Source organism: Salvia splendens, chromosome 3 (assembly GCF_004379255.2).
Source record: "Salvia splendens isolate huo1 chromosome 3, SspV2, whole genome shotgun sequence".
NCBI classification, from domain to species: Eukaryota; Viridiplantae; Streptophyta; class Magnoliopsida; order Lamiales; family Lamiaceae; genus Salvia; species Salvia splendens.
This window is the reverse complement of record NC_056034.1, coordinates 25,584,590-25,603,195: the sequence shown is the minus strand read 5'-3', so window position 1 is coordinate 25,603,195 and position 18,606 is coordinate 25,584,590. Positions and strand designations below refer to the sequence as shown.

Sequence of the window (18,606 nt, the reverse complement as noted above, 5' to 3'; positions counted from 1 at the left end):
GACTCGAAGACATATGGAAGGCTGGTCTCACAACTTCCATGGCAATCTTTAATTGGAGGCTCTTATCTAACCAGATCCCTGTTGATTCGAAACTTCAATGGCGTAAGATCAAGCTCGCATCCAAATGCAACTGCTGCCCCCACCGGCCGAGCACAGAGTCCCTCCAACACCTTTTCATCCAAGGCGTAGGGGCGAGAAGAGTATGGAAAGAATTTGATGGATGGTTCGAGGGCCCGTCTTCACCACTTGGGATAAACGACACCATACCCACACGAATTGAAGTATGGGCGAGAAGAACGCAGCAACCAGGTAGGAAACATCTTAGTCGAGCCTTGCCTTACATCATCTTTTGGTTCCTTTGGGCAGAACGAAATAGAAGCCGCCATCATGAACTCCAGTTCAGGGCGAATAATGTTGTGTGGCAGACCATTACCTTTATCCGTAACAACATGGAGAATGGAAGACTCAAGCCAAAACATTGGAGGGGAGTTCGGCTTGGAGTCGCCATCCCTAGCCGTGCCGAATGCCTAAGACCACTTCCGCTTGCAATGATGTTCAAATGGGAGCCTTCGGATCAGCCTTGGATCAAACTAAACACAGATGGATCATACTTCGATAGGTCTGGTAAGGCCGGGGGAGGGGGCATTATTCGGGATCATTCGGGCACGTTGATTTTGGCTTATGCCTTAGCCCTCGAAGCACAATCACCCCTCGAGGCCGAGCTGCTTGCTATACAGCATGGATTAAAGATGGCCGAGGCCCTTGCGAAACTAATTTGGCTCGAGTCGGATGCCAAGCAAGCCATTAACCTTATCAAAGGGGCACAATGGGCCCATACTCGCCACGCCATGGCGCACATTGCCTTGCTAAAGCGCAGGCACACCCTCCGAACAACTTTCATCCATCGGGAAGGCAACAAGGCGGCCGACTTACTCGCGAAGATGGGTACGGACATGATCTGCAGCCAAACCTGGTCCGAACAAGATGCGCCGGAGGCTCTTACAGATATCATCCGGTGGGAGCAGAAGGGGACCCCGAATATCCGCGTTCGTGAAGATGGAGAGACTTAATTGATCACCATAGAGCCAGCCATGACACGACCCCGACCTACTCTTAAGTGCTTAGAGCCAAGTTATTTGTGAGTTGCATTTGATAGCTTTTGTTCTTGAGTTGGTTGTAATAGTTTTGTTTTTTGGCTTCGATTAAGATCATTTGTAACCGAGAACTGTAACTGAAATTGTTGGATGATATATAGGGATGAGGGACCCTCGAACCCTCCACCGATAAGGTGTTTCAAAAAAAAATGCTTTGGATGGGATAAAGCATATGTAAAAAAGGATTTCCAAGAATAATGTCATGAGATAGATCTTTTACCTTTATAAATGGTATCTCAAGATAGATTCCATTATTGCAGACAGCTGCATTTTCAAGTTTATAATTTATTTTTAGTTTTTCTCCATTGGCTGTGTTTAGGGATTCCGAGGTTTTTGAAAAGTATCGTGAGGGAATTAATCCTTCATTGATACAGTTAAGATCAGCTCCCGAATCAACCATTGCTCTGGCAGTTACCAGATATTCTTTTTTAACAATGATGGTAATTTGAATATACCATTTATGAGTAATTACTCTATTGATAACATTAACAAAAACTAAGGATCCAAGAAGATTATCCTTATTGTTTTCTGAAGTCTCAGCTTCTTCTTCTCCTTCTGAACTAGAGTCAGGTTTATGTGTGGGTTTGAGGCTCCCGCCATGGACCCCTTCCCCCCATGTGAGAAAAGATCTTTAACCTCCTTCCAAGCATTCGCCGGCGGCGCCAAGTTTTCTAGCGGGGACTCCGGGCTCAGGGGCCACGGTCATCCTTACCTCCGTCATTGTCGAGAGGGAGATGGATAGCACAAGGTGCTAAATTTGAATTCCAACCGACATTTTCCCCAAATGGAGCAACATTTGAGGGCTTGCCTCGAACCAATTTTGAAACATAACTTCTCTACCTTCTCTCTAACTTCTCTCTCTAGAATGCTTGCTCCATCGTTCGTTGGCGGTCTCCCCATCGGACTAGACGACCGGAACCACCCAGCCATTCGCGGGGAGCTGGACGTCGACCATGGACGATTCGGCTACCGATGAGAGTGATGCAACGAGGACCTTGTTCCAATCCGCCGGCGATACCATTACAAGTGCGACGGCGAGCAAAAAAGAGGCCCGTCGAAGTGTAGGAGACCGGCTGAAAATGAGGAAGTCCACTCCGAGGCCGGCAACGAAAGGTAACGGGAGGAAAAGATACAATGCGTCCCCCTCCCCGTCGACAAACTGGAAGTCAAGAAAGCTTTTGCCGAGGACGACGCGGGGAGGAGATCCGTACAAGCGGCCTCAAGAAAAACCTTATAGAGGATCTTGACATGGCGGTGGGAAGCGCGGAAAGACAAGGAAGAGAAGGTAGCCATGGCCGGTCAAAGGAGAAGGCACCGGAAGAAGTGATACCGACTCGCAAAGAGAGTGTTGTCTTCTCCGAACTCCCAAAGGACGGAATTGGTGGTGAGGAAGGCCCTCTCGAGGTAAGTAAAACGGAATCCCGAGCGTTGGAACTACCCGAACGGCTGGAATCTTTGAATTCCGACTCCACGCAGGCGGCGGCGGCGGCGCAGCCCTCATCCGGCGACAATATGACCGTTGCAATGGTGGCTGACCAGATGGTACACTCTAGGGAGCTAGCTTGCTTGGTTGGAGTGGAAACAAGACAAACAAAAGGTACTATGGTCAACTTTCCGGATATGGCAATAAAGACAAGACTCATTGGTGAAAGGCAATTGGTCTCATTCCCAAACCTTGACTCACGTGATTGCTTCATGGAAGAGTTTTTTTTTTTTTTTTTTTTTTTTTTTTTTTTTTTTTTTTTTTTTTTGATCAAACCAACTTCAATAACACCAGAAAACCAGGATTGGAGTCTAGATATCGACACAGTCGATGATCGAAAAACTAGACCGACTGCCATTGATCTTCACCACAGAATCTCCATTAAAAGAGCCGACTAACCTTCATTATGGAATCTAACATAATGCTATGCTATATAACTATCAAAAGTAGACAAGAACTCCGTTCACGGCACTTGAACCTGGGATACACTGGCATTTTTTATAAATTGCTTCTACAGACTACAGCTTCTCATACAAACTGGGTCGAACGAACGAACAAATGAAAATGATCACGCAGCTTCCACTTCTTGTTTTGGGATGCTTGCTTCCTGTTTTGGCACACTTTGTTCTATTTGTTTTGTCATGGGGATGTATCTCCAACAGCGCTTGTGGACACCGCTGATTTTCTTCGGGGCATCTGCAGCCGGCAAGCCATTTTTGTGAGCAATCCCCCAAGCTTTCCCATGTCTTCCATCTTTGTAGAGATTGATTTTGGTGATCTCGTAGGAGACCTCGGCCCAGTGAGTTTTGGCCATGTGATAGCCAAGGCCCCAGTTGGGAAGAAACTGGGCCACCTCGAAGAGATTCTTCTTCTTCTTCCGCTTCGGCTTCTTTGCTCCGTCGGCCGCCGCCACGTCGGCGGGGGAGGTGGTGGTGGTGGTGGTGGTGCTAAGACCGCGCAGGAAGGCGAATGATGTTCTGAAGAGGTCAGAAGCTCTTCCTATGGAAGTGGTGGCTCTTTTCGCAATGAGGGAAGTCGCCATTTTCGTGAGGGCACCTGATTTGGCTTGCTGTTTCTCGAGGCTTCATGGAAGAGGTCAAGGTTCCTAGCCTGCTCCGCGGTTAGTTCGGCGTTATGAGACTCGACTCCAATAATTGCTTGAGGCCCACTCGAACCATGCCCGTTGCCGGCGTCGACTTGTTGGAGGGGTTGTGACGAAATCCGGTCCAAGGCCTCGGCTGAATCGAGATTAGCTAGTTGCAAAATGGATTGTTTTGGCTGCACATGTAACTCTTCCTTCATGGAAGAGTTACATGTGCAGCCAAAACAATCCATTTTGCAACTAGCTAATCTCGATTCAGCCGAGGCCTTGGACCGGATTTCGTCACAACCCCTCCAACAAGTCGACGCCGGCAACGGGCATGGTTCGAGTGGGCCTCAAGCAATTATTGGAGTCGAGTCTCATAACGCCGAACTAACCGCGGAGCAGGCTAGGAACCTTGACCCGAACCAGGAGTATCTCGAGCACTTCCCTCTTCTCGAAAAGGGCCGAACCAAAAACTATGTAGCTCATTCGAAACAGGGGAGGCGTCATCATGGAAGGGAAGGCCGAAACACGGGCAAAGCTCGGCCGGTGGGGTTCAGCATGGGGTCATGAACCTGGTGGAAAAGGTGCCTCGGGGGGAGCTTCATCCGACGGGAAAAGGCACGCATCTCAACCCGAGTAAGGACCGAAGGCCGCAACCACAACCGACTATGGCGGATATCCTCCGCAACCAACCGGACCCAAAAGGCCATCACATATTTGAGCCGGAGAAAATAAAAAACATGGGGTTCGCTTCGTCGAGCAATGGCGTCCCGACGATCTACTTTTCCGGAAGTGAGACACAACAATTGGCCGACACGTTGGGATTTACTATTGTAGGTAAGTTTTCACATTCCATTCCGGCTTCAAGCCAAATACAAAAAGCCTTAGACAATATGAAGTTTGTTAGAGGTTGGAATTGGAAATATATTAACGCAAAGCATGTGCTAATACAACTAGATGATCGTCCCTTCGGGGACATCCGATAAAATTGGAACGATACAGAGAAGATTAGCATGGCCCCTGCGCAAGGATGACACGCATAAATCGAGAAATGGTCCAAATTTTTAATACAACTAGATGATCTTAATGACTACGCGAGGTTGCTTAATGGTCCGAAGGATACTCCTGTGTGGTACGTGGATAGACACCCAATGCGAGTCTTTAAGTGGACTCCGGACTTCGACGTTTATTGCGAGTCACCGATAGCAGCCATATGGTGTAACCTTATTGGCCTTCCTATCCATCTCTATGACCATTCGGCCTTGTTTACGGTTGGAAAACTCCTAGGAAACCCGATCCAAATTGATCGTGCAACAGCTAATAAGTCGAGGTTATCGTTCGCGAGAATTTGCGTGGACGCTCCGCACGCAAGGCCTCAAGCGGACCTTCCTCTCCAATCAAACGAGGCACCCCGGCTAGGGGTCAAGAGGAGGATGGATCGATGGCACCCGAGGGGGACCTAGGAAACTTCATGAGCATTAATAAATACCATGCACTCATGGAGAAAGAAGCCTATGAAACGGATCATCCCGAGGAAGATGAGGTGATTGGAATGGAAATTGTGGTGCAACCAATCCCGAACACGGGGGAGGATGTAACCTCTTGCCTCGGCGAGAGTTCAAGGCACAAAAATGATCGGAAGATGGATGTAACAGGGCGGTCTTCATCCCGCTCGGGTAAGTCCTCATCCAATTAATTATGTCTTGTAACCTTTTGTTTTGGAACGTGCGGGGAATTGTGAAAACCTCGTCCCGCAACGTTATCAAAAGACTAATTGCTGTTCATAATATTTCTTACATGGCAATAATGGAACCTTTCACCGCGCCAAACCCGGAGTTGTATTCGAAGCTTTTCGGACTCAACTTCAAAGGCGCTAACACGTCGGGGAAAATTTGGATCTTTACTAGAGAGGGAGTTAACTTTGATGTTATGGACGACTCCGAGCAAGCTCTCCACGGTATACTTCGCTTGGAGGCATGCAGCCAACCTGTGGCGGTCACGGCTATCTATGCTAAGTGTACTCGCGCGGAAAGATATCCACTTTGGGACAAATTGCGGGATCTTCCAGACAACTTGGAGAGTCGACCGTGGATTATTGGAGTGGACTTCAACACCATTCTTAACCCACGAGATAGGTCCGGGAGCGAGTCTAATAGGCAAGCGGAGATGTTGGACTTCGCGGAAGCAATCGAAGATTGTAGACTGGTCGATGTGGGCTTTTGACGGTGCACCTTTCACTTGGGCAAAGAACAACCTATTTGAGAGGCTTGACAGAGTTTTTATAAATGAGCAGTGGACGAGCGTTTTCGAGGCAACAAGAATCACGAACCTGCCTCGCGTCGCCTCGGATCATGGTCCCATCCTGGTTCGATGCAAAACAGAGGTGATAGGGGAGCAAGGTAGGAACTTCCGATTCCAGAACATGTGGTTGAGACACGAGGGGTTTCGAGGAGTCGTGAAATCCAGTTGGAGCCAACCCACCGAGGCCGGAGGACTACTTAACTTGCAAATCAAGCTCGCAAGGCTGAAGAAAGTCCTTAAAGAGTGGAATAGAGCAACTTTTGGAAACCTCCAATCCAACCTTAAAGAGGCCGAGGCAACTATATAGTAGAGGCCAAGCAAGCCTTCGAAGCTGATGCGTCCCCGACCAATAGATGCCGAGTAAATAAGGCAATTGCGGACTACATCCTTTTACTAAAAATGGAGGAGGACTTATGGAGACAGAGGGCAGCGGTACGGTGGATCAAGGAGGGGGACAGAAATACGAAGTTCTATCAATGTTGGGTCAAACAAAAGAGAGCCCGTCTTCGAATCCATGGCATACTTGCGGGAGACCGATCCATTACAGACGAGAGAGAGATCAAGGACTCGGCGTCTAACTTCTTTCAAGAGTTACTTGCACCATCGGCTCTCCCTCTGGCCGATCCAGATTTGAACTTGATTCGGCGACACCCACAGGCCTCGGACTTGGAGAGCCTCGCTACTTCCCCCAATGAAGAGGAGATCAAACGGGCAGTATGGAGCATTTCGGCTGATAGCACACCGGGCCCCGACGGATTCACCGCGTCCTTCTATCATAGTTGTTGGGATATCATTGGTCGGGATGTGGGGGATGCGGTAATACAATTTTTTAACAGGGCTTTTCTCCCACGGAGCATCACCGCGACAATGATTGTTCTATTACCAAAGAAGGATAACCCGGCATCTTGGTCGGACTATCGACCAATTAGTCTTTGCAATGTTTCAAACAAGATCATCACAAAAGTCCTTGCCTCAAGGCTGGCCCCCGTCCTCCCTAAGGTAATATCCCCAAACCAAAGTGGTTTTATTAAAGGGAGGCTTCTAAACGACAATGTCCTCTTAGCCCAAGAAATGTTTCACGAGTTATATAGAAGGAGGCCCGCGCCAAACGTTGCAATCAAGATTGATATGCAAAGGCTTATGATCGGGTACAATGGCCTTTCTTGATCCAAGTCATGCGCCGTATGGGATTCCCGGAGACATTTCTTAGTCTCATTGGAAGATGCATTGGATATTGTTGGTTCTCGGTGTTAATCAATGGAGCACCGGCTGGTTTCTTAAAATCCACTCGTGGCTTGCGGCAAGGGGATCCTATCTCTCCTTCATTATTCATTATTGCAGCGGAATATCTATCAAGGGCGTTGGATGAGCTTATTTTGGGGAAGATGGAATTGACCTTCAAGTCTAAACGCGCATGCTCCGAGGTTAGTCATTTGGCCTACGCTGATGATATTGTTATTTTTACGCAAGCGGCCAAGGAATCCATCCAACGGGTTAGAGCTTGTTTAGACGAATATTCGGCCGTCTCTGGGCAGAAGATCAATCTATCGAAGAGCAATTTTTACATTACCGAGACTAACGGTGACTGTGCGGGCACGGTGGAAACGGAGGGTGGTTTTACTAGAGGTACATTCCCCTTCCTCTATCTTGGCGTACCTATTTACAAAGGTGTCAAAAGGACCGACATGTTTCTCTTCCTCCGAGAGAAAATTTGAAGAAGAATTTCGGGGTGGGCACACAGACACCTATCATTTGGGGGCAGGTTGACCTTGATCAAGAGTACCCTCGAGGCCATCCCAATACATGTGTTCCAAGCGATCGAACCAACAAAAGGAGCCCTTAAGCTCTTGGAGCAACAACTGGCAAGATTCTTCTGGGGCACAGTGGAGGGCAAACGACGTACACACTGGATTGCTTGGGAATAGATTTGCCTCCCCACTACGGAAGGAGGCCTAGGGATTAGGAAATTTGAGGATGTCCTGAAGGCCTTCAACGTCAAATTGTGGTGGCGCTTTAGAGAGCAACACACCTTATGGGCCTCAGACATGTGTAGCAAATACTGTGCCTCAAAATCACCTTTGGCTCGACTGAACTCGGGTAGGAGCAGCCCGACGTGGCGACGACTCGTGGCCGCTTGGCCCCTGGTCCAGCCAAACATCCGTTGGATCATTGGTGATGGACGAGCCCTGTTTTGGGACGACATCTGGCTTGGGGATAGGCCAATCAGAGATCTTTGCTTAGACACAAGGGGTGATCCCACGACAAGGGTTGCAGAGTTTTGGATAAATGGAAAGCGGGATGGGGCTAAGGTTGGCACCACATGCAACCAAACGGGTATGCCGCCTCACGTGGCTGAAGCCATCATGAGCACCCCTATCCTCCCTGACAGCCCCGATCCCAAGGTGGACTTTGTCTCGAGGAGGAAATTTCTCTCTGTCCTCGGCATGGGATTCTAACAGGGCTAGGCGGCCCCGTATCCCGGCTCTTGGAGACATCTGGCACGGTGGCATCTCAACAACAATCTCGGTTTTCATGTGGAGACTTATTTCGAATAGAATACCGGTTGACGCAAAACTACAATGGAGGAACATCTCCTTGGCATCTAAATGCCAATGTTGTCCTAGGCAGCCGGGGTTGGAATCCATTCAACACCTTTTTATTAATGGACAAGGGGCGAGCATGGTTTGGAGGCTTTTTGATGAATGGTTTGATGGTGCGAGCCATCCCCTTCGGCCATCGGACTCCATTCCATCTAGACTCGAAGCTTGGGCTAAGAGAATCAACCGGTCCACAAAGGACCACATGGCTCGGACCCTTCCTTGCATCATCCTTTGGTATTTGTAGGCGGAGAGGAACAACAGCCGACATAATGGGGCTTGCTTCAGGGCTTATAACGTGGTATGGCAAGTCAGGCTATATGTCCAGAAACTGGTGGAAAGTGGGCGAGCACGGGCGAAGCACTTCAAGGATGTCCGTTTTGAGGGGTTAACACTCCCCCCCCTCGGCCAAAGGAACCAACAAGAAGGGCCGTGGCTATCAAATGGCAACCCCCGGATGCTCCATGGCTCAAGTTAAACATCATGGGCAGATACGATGCGACAACGGACAGAGCCAGTGGAGGTGGGATCATCCGAGACCAGCTCGGTAATATGGTGGGGGCTTTCTATACGCCGATTGGTGCACACTCCGAGCTAGAGGCCGAGCTCGAAATCATTCACCGAGGTATGGCATTTGCCGAGAGGCAAGGCGCATTCATCTGGGTAGAGTCAAGTTCACATCAAGCTAGGGCAGCTATTTAGTCAAGCGATTGGGGACCGGCAGCAAGTCGTCACACAATGGTACGAATCCAAGGCATTATGAAGGAGGGTAAGTTCAAACTGAACTATGTTCATCCGGAAGGCAACAAGGTGGCCGGGTACTTAGCTAAATTGGGAAAGGAATCGCCGCATCATCAAGAGGTAAATATAGAGGCCGCTCCTAGGCTACTAACCGCCATGGTTCGCCTTGAACGGCTTGGAGTGCCGAACATCCGCTTGGAAGAAGACGACAATGGATAGGCAGGAACAGATGGGGATCCCCAATGCCCGAGCCCAAACCGAAGAAAGAAGTTAGAAGAGGTTTGCTTGTGATTGGCTCGACTAATTTATTCTGGAGATTTTTTGGTATGATTGGCTTTGTAAGATTTGTAATAGGTTTGATTTGGTTAGACCTTGTGATAGGATTACTGTTGGGAGTATGATGAGGTCCGAGCACAGGCCCTGGACCGCCTACTACACCTATTTTTTGTGTTGGCACATCACTTTTGGGTGTGGCCACAACTTTTGTGGCCACAACTTTGTAATCTGCTCCTTTTTTATATATAGGGATGAGGGACCCACGAACCCTCAGCTGTAAAGGTGTTTGATTAAAAAAAAATAAATGGAGCAACATTTTCTTTCCCATGTAAAGTATCCTTTGCCTTTTCCTCCTCTTGTGACTCACATGCATCAACACCTTCACATGCGCCAACTTTATAGTTTTTAGAGAGAGACGCTCCTCCATCTCTCTAACAATCCACCCACCTTAACATCCGCCGCCCTTCACCCGTACACACCCACGGCCCTTCCACTCCGGCGAACACCAAGTCGGAGACCACGCCACCCCTTCCACCCAACCGTCCCAAGGCTTGCTTCCCCGCCGGGCGTCGAACCACCCGCTCCCAACATCGCCGCACTCCCATTCTACTCCGTGCGGTACCATATCCAACACCTTCCCTCAACCCGTTGATTCAAACCTTGAGCAATCACAACCGGCTCCTCGAGGTCGTCTCTCGGCCGGCCATGCCGGACCCCACTTCGAACCCCACCCCGGCCCCGTCGGACCCCGAGGAGGCAAGGACTATCCCGGATCATCATATGGTCTTCCACTCGAACGAGGACTCAACGTCGAAGATATCGACCAAAGGATTGAAATTGAAAACTAAGAAGAATCGGGTTATGACTAGGAAGAGCATGCCGGCGCCTCCCACCAAAGGTTAGGGCCGTAAAAGGTTTGTGCCATCCCCACTCTCGGAGGACAAGCAACTTAGGAAGAAACTCATCTTCGGAGCGGATGAAACCGCTTTCTCCGAGCCCGCCGATATGTAACACCCCGAAAAATAAAGGAGAGGAAAAAAAATCAAATTTATCTAATTAAATCTTTTCCTGTTGACTCACCAAGTCAATAATTCAAAGATAATTAAAGATTCTACAAAGATTTTCCTCCTCCGTGATATGATTTTCCTCCTCAGTGATATGATTTTCCTCCTCCGTGATCTGCAAATAAATATCAAACAAATTCAAATTATCAAAATATGATACGGTTTCTCCCATATCTCCACACCCTAAAATCTCTCCAACCACTAAATCTTTCAATATCTATTAGTTTTGCCTATATATATCAAATCAATCCCACGATCTTTCTACACATAAATTCAATACCAAGAAAAATCGGGAACTAAAATCTAGAGAAAGAACCGAGTTGGAGAAGAGAGTTTTCTGCCGCCGAAGAAGGTAATCACCGATCAATTCCCAGCCTTGAATTCCTTGCATTCATTTAGGATAATTCTAAATCATCGTGCTCTGTACAAAGTTTCAATCTTTAAGTTTAGCCTTTGTCTCAACTGAAAATTTAATCATCCGAGAAACAAATCAAAATCGATTAGGAGAAATAGAATTAGAATGAATTGGGGAGAGGGACTTACCAATTGTGAGACTAGACACTGCCGACAGAGGAGCTGACCGCCTGGGGCGGCGGCGAACAACGGCGACCAGAGGCGGTGAAGCCGCGATGGAGTCAGTGGCAGCGGTTGGCCTTCGACGGAGAGACAGTGGGAGGGAAGCGGCGCCGATTTTGGAACGAGGGAGATGGATACTCTGTTTCTAACTTTGGTTGATGCTTTGGTTAGAGCTATTTATTTTTTTTTATTTTTTTTTATCAAACACCTTTACGGTGGAGGGTTCGTGGGTCCCTCATCCCTATATATTAAAAAGGAGCAGATTACAAAGTTGTGGCCACACCCAAAAGTGATGTGCCAACACAAAAAATAGGAGTAGTAGGCGGTCCAGGGCCTGTGCTCGGACCTCATCATACTCCCAACAGTAATCCTATCACAAGGTCTAACCAAATCAAACCTATTACAAATCTTACAAAGCCAATCATACCAAAAAATCTCCAGAATAAATTAGTCGAGCCAATCACAAGCAAACCTCTTCTAACTTCTTTCTTCGGTTTGGGCTCGGGCATTGGGGATCCCCATATGTTCCTGCCAATCCATTGTCATCTTCTTCCAAGCGGATGTTCGGCACTCCAAGCCGTTCAAGGCGAACCATGGCGGTTAGTAGCCTAGGAGCGGCCTCTATATTTACCTCTTGATGATGCGGGGATTCCTTTCCCAATTTAGCTAAGTACCCAGCCACCTTGTTGCCTTCCGGATGAACATAGTTGAGTTTGAACTTACCCTCCTTCATAATGCCTTGGATTCGTACCATTGTGTGACGACATGCTGCCGGTCCCCAATCGCTTGACTAAATAGCTTTTTTTTTTTTTTTTAATCCAAACACCTTCATGGTGGAGGGTTCGTGGGTCCCTCATCCCTAGATTTCAAAAAGTGACGATTACAATACGTGGCCACACCCAAAAGTGGTGTGTCCTCACATACTTAGGAGTAGTATGCGGTCCGAAGCCATAAACCCGGACCTCATCCTACACCATTACAAAACACAAAATACAAAGAATCAAGAAAACAACGGTGGTACCCTCCCAACCTCCAAAACACTATACTATTCTTCATCATTATGATGGACCCGAATGTTCGGGACTCCTAGTGCATCCATCCTAGTAATTGCAGCGAGGTGTCTCGGCATCGTGTGGGCATTCATACGGCAAATTGTCGAGACTGTCAATTCCCATCTTTCCAAGTAAGTCTCCGGCCTTATTCCCTTCCCGGGGGGTGAAGGTGATACGCACACCTCGTTGTCGCTTGAGGAGGGAGATCCGCGCCACCACCCGGCTCGTGTGTGCCGGCCCCCATCGCATGCTATTAAGGAGCTGGACCACTTGTTGTGCATCCGACTCAATCCAGATAGGCCGGTTGAATTCCAGGGCAAGTTCTAACCCGAGTTGGATGGCAAGGAGCTCCGCCTCAAGGGCGGAGTGGGCCTCAAGTGGAGATGCAAAGGCTGAAAGCACTTTGCCCGTGTGATCTCGGATGATACCACCTCCCCCGGCTTTATCCGACTCTTCCAAGTATGCACCATCGGTGTTGAGCTTGATCCAGGGGTCCTCCGGCGGTTGCCACTTGATTGCCACTGCGAGCGGCCTAGGGCTCCGAATTTCATCATGCCTCGGGACATTGATTTTAAGACGTACCCCTTTCCAATGCTTCTTCTTGTATATCCCGTTCGTCATACTATTCCGGATGTAGATTTGAACTTGCCAAATGACATTGAAAGGCCTAAATTGTACGGACTGGTGCCGGCTCCTATTCCGTTCTGCCCAAATGAACCATAAAATGAGATACGGCATGGCCCTGCTTAGGTGTTTTTTGCCCGGTTGCCGAACTCTTCTCGTCCAGACCACAAGTCGTTCCGGTATGGTGTCATTGATCCGGAGGGGTGGTGACGGACCCTCGAACCATGTGTCAAATTCCCTCCATATCCCGTGAGCCCCGTCCCCATGAATGAAGAGGTGTTGGAGGGATTCAATCCCTGGTCTATGTGGGCAGCAATGGCATTTGGAGGCCAATTCCATTCGTCTCCATTGCAGCTTTGTGTCCACCGGAATGCGGTTGGAGAGAAGTCGCCATAAAAATATGGCCATAGAGGACGTGAGGCCCGCTCTCCAAATGTCGTCGAGGCCTTGCACAATCGGCATTTGACTTCGTAAAGTCTCCCATGTAGTAGCAAGTGAGAACTCTCCATTGGTTGATAATCTCCATCTTGGTACATCCGGCCCATCCGAAATGACGGGTGTGTCGAGGATCTTTTGGACGATATGTTGTGCTAGGCCAGCTTGCGCTTGGAGATTCCGCAATTTAGGCTCATCCCATGCACCATCCTTAATGTAGTCCGCCACCCGAGCAAGAGGCCCTCCTCTATCATCAAGGCTAAGTTCTCTCAAAGGCGTCTCTCCAAGCCATAAGTCATCCCAAAATAGCATCTTCCCTTCTCCCACCACCCATCGAATGTGCAGTTGAGCAAGAGGCCGAGCCTTCAGAATCCTCTTCCACGTAGGGCTTCCCCTCCCCAATGGTCTAGCTGTGAGCGGGGAGACCTTTTGACAGTATTTAGCCATTAAGTACGTAGCCCACAAGGAATTGTGTTCCCTAAACCGCCACCATAACTTGATGTTAAAGGCTCTTAAGACTTCCTTGATCTTCCGGATGCCCAATCCCCCCTCGGCCGTTGGTAGACAAGACTGTTCCCAGCTTATCCAGTGCGTCCTCTTCTTCTCATTAGTTGACCCCCAAAAGAAACGGGCCATTTGCTGATCCAATTGCTTGAGGGCACCGCCCGTAGGCTCGATAGCTTGGAAGATATGAAGTGGTATCGCTTCGAGTGTGCTTTTAATCAAAGTAAGTCTCCCCCCAAAGGAGAGGTGTCGATGGGCCCACCCAGATATCCTAGCCGTGATTTTCTCACGGAGGAACAAGAACATGCTCGAGCGCTTCACACCTCGGTAAATAGGGACTCCAAGGTAAAGGAACGGGAACGGGAACATCCTCCTTCCCTTTGTATTGTGTTTGTCCACCCTTCATGAGCCTCGGCAATGAAAAAATTGCTTTTCCCAAGGTTGACTTGTTGGCCGGACGCCTCTGCATAATGATCAAGGAATGCTCGTAGCCTCCGGAGAGGGTTCGCCGCCGCTTGCGTGAAGATGATGATGTCATCTGCATAGGCGAGGTGGCTGATCTCAATACTTCCCCTGGTTGCTTTGAACGTCATATCTTTGTTGCCGAGGATGAGTTTATCAAGAAGTCTCGAGAGGTAATCCGCGGCAAGGACGAATAGGGCGGGAGAGATGGGGTCCCCTTGCCTAAGGCCACGGGTAGATTTGAAAAAACCCGCCGGCGCCCCATTGACAAGGATTGAGAACCAACAAGACCCAATGCATCTCTTGATGAGGTCCATCCACGGCTCGGGGAATCCCATGTGTTTAAGGACTTTTAGGAGAAACGGCCATTGAACTCGATCATAGGCCTTGGCCATATCTATCTTGATTGCAACATTAGGGGCCGGTGTGCTTCGTTGTAGCTCATGGAACATCTCCTGAGCAAGTAGTACGTTATCATTGAGGAGTCTCCCTTTGACAAAACCACTTTGGTTGGAAGCTACCACGCGTGGGAGTAAACGGGCCAGTCGCTTGGAGAGTATCTTAGTAATCACCTTATTGATCACATTACACAAGCTAATGGGCCTGTAGTCTCCCCATGACTCTGGAATGGGCTTCTTCGGGATGAGTACAATGCTTGTGGCCGTGAAGCTTCGGGGAAGAAAGGCCACACCGAAAAATTGTCTAACCGCATCCACCACATCGGATCCCACAATGCTCCAGCAGGCTTGGAAAAAGAGAGCCGAATAGCCATCCGGTCCAGGAGCACTATTGGCCGAGATGTCGAAGACCGCTCTTTTCACTTCATCCGCATCTGGAGGTTCGGGGAGGGCCGCCAAAGACTCCGAAGGGGGAAGTCGGTGTAGGAGGCTTAGGTCCGGTTCCGTGAGTACCGGATTGCATGGAGCAAGAAGGTTTTGATAAAACTCAACCGCCGATGCTTGGATGGCCGAGTCTTCCGTGAGTTCACACCCATTCACGTTGATCTTGTGTATCCGTAGCCGAACCCTCTTCTGCTTCACCCAGCTTTGATAGAATCTGGTGTTTTTATCCCCATCTTCCAGCCACCGTAGTGCCGCCTTATGACGCCAGAAGTCCTCCTCCATCTTAAGAAGGAGGATGTACTCCGCAATTTGTTTGTTGACCTCCGTTCTATTCCGGGCCGAGGGATCATCTTCGAACTCCGCTTGGGCTATCGCAATGCTTTCTTCACAGGACTTGAGGTTGGCGTGAATGTTCCCAAATACCTCTCTATTCCACCGTTTTAATGTTCTCTTAATCCTTGCTAGCTTGAGCTTCAAGTTGAGGAGACCCGCCGCCTCCGTGGGGGTCCCCCAATCTTCCCTCATCAATTCATTAAATCCTTCATGCCGTACCCACATGTTTTGGAACCGAAAGGCTTTACCTCCTCCGGGGGTATTAGGCATCTTGCATCGGACAAGGAGAGGGCTATGATCCGATGCAATACGGGGGAGGTTCGTGACTCGTATTGCCTCGAACCATTGAGACGCCACCTCATTAATCAGCACCCTGTCTAGCCTTTCCAGAAGGCCATTCTTAGCCCAAGTAAAGTCTGATCCATCATACCCTGGATCCAAAAGACCACAGTCTTCAATAGCCTCTGCAAAGTCCACCATTTCGGCCAGGCGGTTTGTGTCACTCCCCATTCTGTCTCCCGCGGAGAGGATTGTGTTGAAATCCCCTCCAATAAACCACGGCATTCCTTCCGAGACTTGGGTCAGCTCCCTCATTTTTTCCCACAAAGCAAGCCTCTCTCCTCTCGAACATTTAGCATACACGGCCGAGATTAAAATAGGTGTTGGAGTCCGGGGGCAAGTGAACAGCCCATGCAATAGCTGCTCCGAGTCATCCACCACCTCAAAATCCATCCCTTCCTCCACAAAACTCCATATCTTCCCATTGGCATTCGATCCCTTACAATGCAGCCCCAACACTTTCGAAAACTTGTCCGGGTTAGGGTCGACAAGTGGTTCCATTATTGCAAGAAAACAAATATTATGAGATTTAATTATTCTCTTTAGGACGTTTTGGGTTGACGCATTTGCGATCCCCCTAACGTTCCAAAATAGAAAGTTCAAAGACATCATTAACTAGCGGAGATCGTACCCGGTGGGATTGACGCCCCCCCTTGAAATTCAGTGATTTGGAGATTGCTCCCTCCATGGGGTGTCTCGGCCTCCATAAGGGCTGGATTGGCTCCATCTTCGTCTTCCTTGTGCGAGAAGGAGTCCTCCCAATTCTCATCGTCCTCCATATCATTCTCCGTGAAGTTCTCTTGGGCCATGAGGGAGAAATAATGATTGGTGCTCATGTGACTCGATGACCCCGGATCCTCGGCCTTCTCGAAGGCAAATGGCTTGAAATGGCCTTTTGGTTGGACTAGGTCGTCCGATGCCGATTGACCTTCATGCCGGGGCCGGTCCTCCTCTCCCGATTTGGTCTTTCGTCCATGTTCAAATGAAGGGGCCTTAGTGTGCGCCTGTCTACCTTGGTTTGGGACTCGTGCATTATGGGCGATTGTCGTGACCTCACTCCCCGAGCCATGCATATCACCCAAGAAGTCCGGTCCCGACCACACCACCCCCGTGTGCACACTAGCCTTCGGGTTCATCCGGTTGTTGTTTTCCTTCCCCTTGTGTTTTCCTTGTTGTTTCCATTCCATGTTATTGTCGGTATGTCTCGAATCATCAACGTTCATCTTCGTGCCATCATTGTTCTTCTTAGCTCCACTCCCAACATGTTGTTGCTGTTTTGGTGGCGCAACGTTGTAGTTTCTTTTTGGGGGTCGCTCCGTCTTTCCGGAAGCATAGCAAACTTCACTCTTGTGGCCCACGTGTTTACAATCCCCACAATAGGCCGGGATCTTATCCCACTTAACTTGTTGCACCAATTCACGTCCACAAATGTCAAGGATGATTTCGGTCGGTGGCGGTTCCGTGATGTCGATCTCGATGCACACCCGTGCGAATGAGAGTCTCGACTTGTTGGCCGTAGCTCTATCAATTTGGATCGGTGTACCAAGTAGTTTCCCAATGGCATAGAGGGCCGATTGATCAAACAGGTGTATCGGGAGCCCAATTAGGTTGCACCATATTGCCGCAATTGGAGACTCACAATAGGCATCAAAATCCGGTGACCATTTGAAGACTCTCATCGGATGCCGGTCAATGAACCACACCGGAGTACCTTTGGGACCACTAAGGAGCCGAGCATAATCCGCCATGTCCTCGAATTGAACAAGAATATGTTTGGCATTAATATATTTCCAAGTGTAACCTCGACAAAACTTAATGTTGTCTAGCGCCTTTTGAATTTGAGAGGAGGCCGGTATCGAATGCGAAAACTTACCTACAATGGCATGACCGAGAGATGATGCCAACCTTTGGATTTCTGATCCGGAGAAGTAGATGGATGGGATTCCGTTTGCCGTGGACGCAAAGCCAATATTTTGTATGTTCTCTGGGTCGAAGGCTTGTGGACCCTCACTAGACGATGCCCCTCTCACCATGTCGGCCATTGATTTCTTCTTGTTGGGGTTCTTCACACTTGGCCCGGTGTCATCTCCCAAAGGGTTGTGTGTCGGGTTATCATTAGTATTAACCCCGGGGATTGTTCCATTATGTGATCCATTGCTCGAGTCATTCTCGTTCATTGCTACATCGGGAGGCCGGGGCGTTCCCCTCTCCATCTCGTGCATTCCCGAGTCCGTCGCATGCATGCCCGAGGCCGAGGACGTATTCAAGTTGCGTTGGACGTTTTGGTTAGGCTTGGTCATCGGCCAACCCGGCTTCGAAAGAGTTGCTCCGGATTCGAAAGATGCTAGGATTCGCCGGGTTCTTCCCTTTTCTAGTGGCGGGAAGTCTTCCAAGGATGGTTCAATCTCCAAGCAAGGCCTACATGCCTCCGTGTCTTTTCCTTTCCCATTTGTAACAAGGTTGACTCTAGGCAATTCGACCTTGGCCGGCGTGGGCCCGGCGAGGAGGGGTTGCGCCACCGTCGAGTCAAGCCTCTCCGCCACGGTCAAGTCAATAATTTGAGGGATCTCCATCCTTTTTGGCTCTACTTGCTGCATTGGAGGTGGTGAATGATGCTCCACATGTGACTCCCATTTTTGGTATGGGACAAAGGCACTTTCCAAAAGGCAATTTGTTCCCATATCCATTTCGGGAAAGTTGACTATCTCACTCCCCAATGTGCTTTTTGTCACACAT

The 18,606-nt window shown here is 49.1% G+C and overlaps 2 protein-coding genes and 1 non-coding gene across 3 annotated transcripts; 1 reads left to right on the top strand and 2 right to left on the bottom strand.

The window, feature by feature from the left end:
* Positions 1 to 3,205: 3,205 nt before the first annotated feature.
* Positions 3,206 to 3,679, bottom strand: LOC121796782. The gene has a single exon (XM_042195563.1). It carries the CDS (start codon positions 3,677 to 3,679, stop codon positions 3,206 to 3,208), a length of 474 nt encoding a protein of 157 aa, XP_042051497.1.
* Positions 3,680 to 4,687: 1,008 nt separating this feature from the next.
* On the top strand, positions 4,688 to 4,790 carry LOC121797528. Its single transcript, XR_006049892.1, has one exon. It is a non-coding gene; the product is annotated as a U6 spliceosomal RNA (small nuclear RNA).
* A 7,589-nt stretch (positions 4,791 to 12,379) lies between these two features.
* Positions 12,380 to 16,371, bottom strand: LOC121796781. Its single transcript, XM_042195562.1, has 3 exons — positions 15,622 to 16,371; positions 14,463 to 15,480; positions 12,380 to 14,070 (listed from the first exon to the last, which is right to left on the bottom strand). The coding sequence occupies exons 1-3, from the start codon at positions 16,369 to 16,371 to the stop codon at positions 12,380 to 12,382; spliced, it is 3,459 nt and encodes a 1,152-aa protein (XP_042051496.1).
* Between the last annotated feature and the right edge of the window lie 2,235 nt (positions 16,372 to 18,606).

What these genes read in the sequence shown, in the direction of transcription:
- LOC121796782 (XM_042195563.1), bottom strand. Translation starts at nt 3,679, where the DNA reads ATGGCGACTTCCCTCATTGCGAAAAGAGCCACCACTTCCATAGGAAGA.
- LOC121796781 (XM_042195562.1), bottom strand. Translation starts at nt 16,371, where the DNA reads ATGGAACCACTTGTCGACCCTAACCCGGACAAGTTTTCGAAAGTGTTG. An exon ending in TAAAACGGTGGAATAGAGAG is followed by an intron (nt 15,481 to 15,621) that starts GTATTTGGGAAC and finishes CTCCTTCTTAAG; the next exon opens with ATGGAGGAGGACTTCTGGCG. An exon ending in GTTCAAAGCAACCAGGGGAA is followed by an intron (nt 14,071 to 14,462) that starts GTATTGAGATCA and finishes ATATCTTCCAAG; the next exon opens with CTATCGAGCCTACGGGCGGT.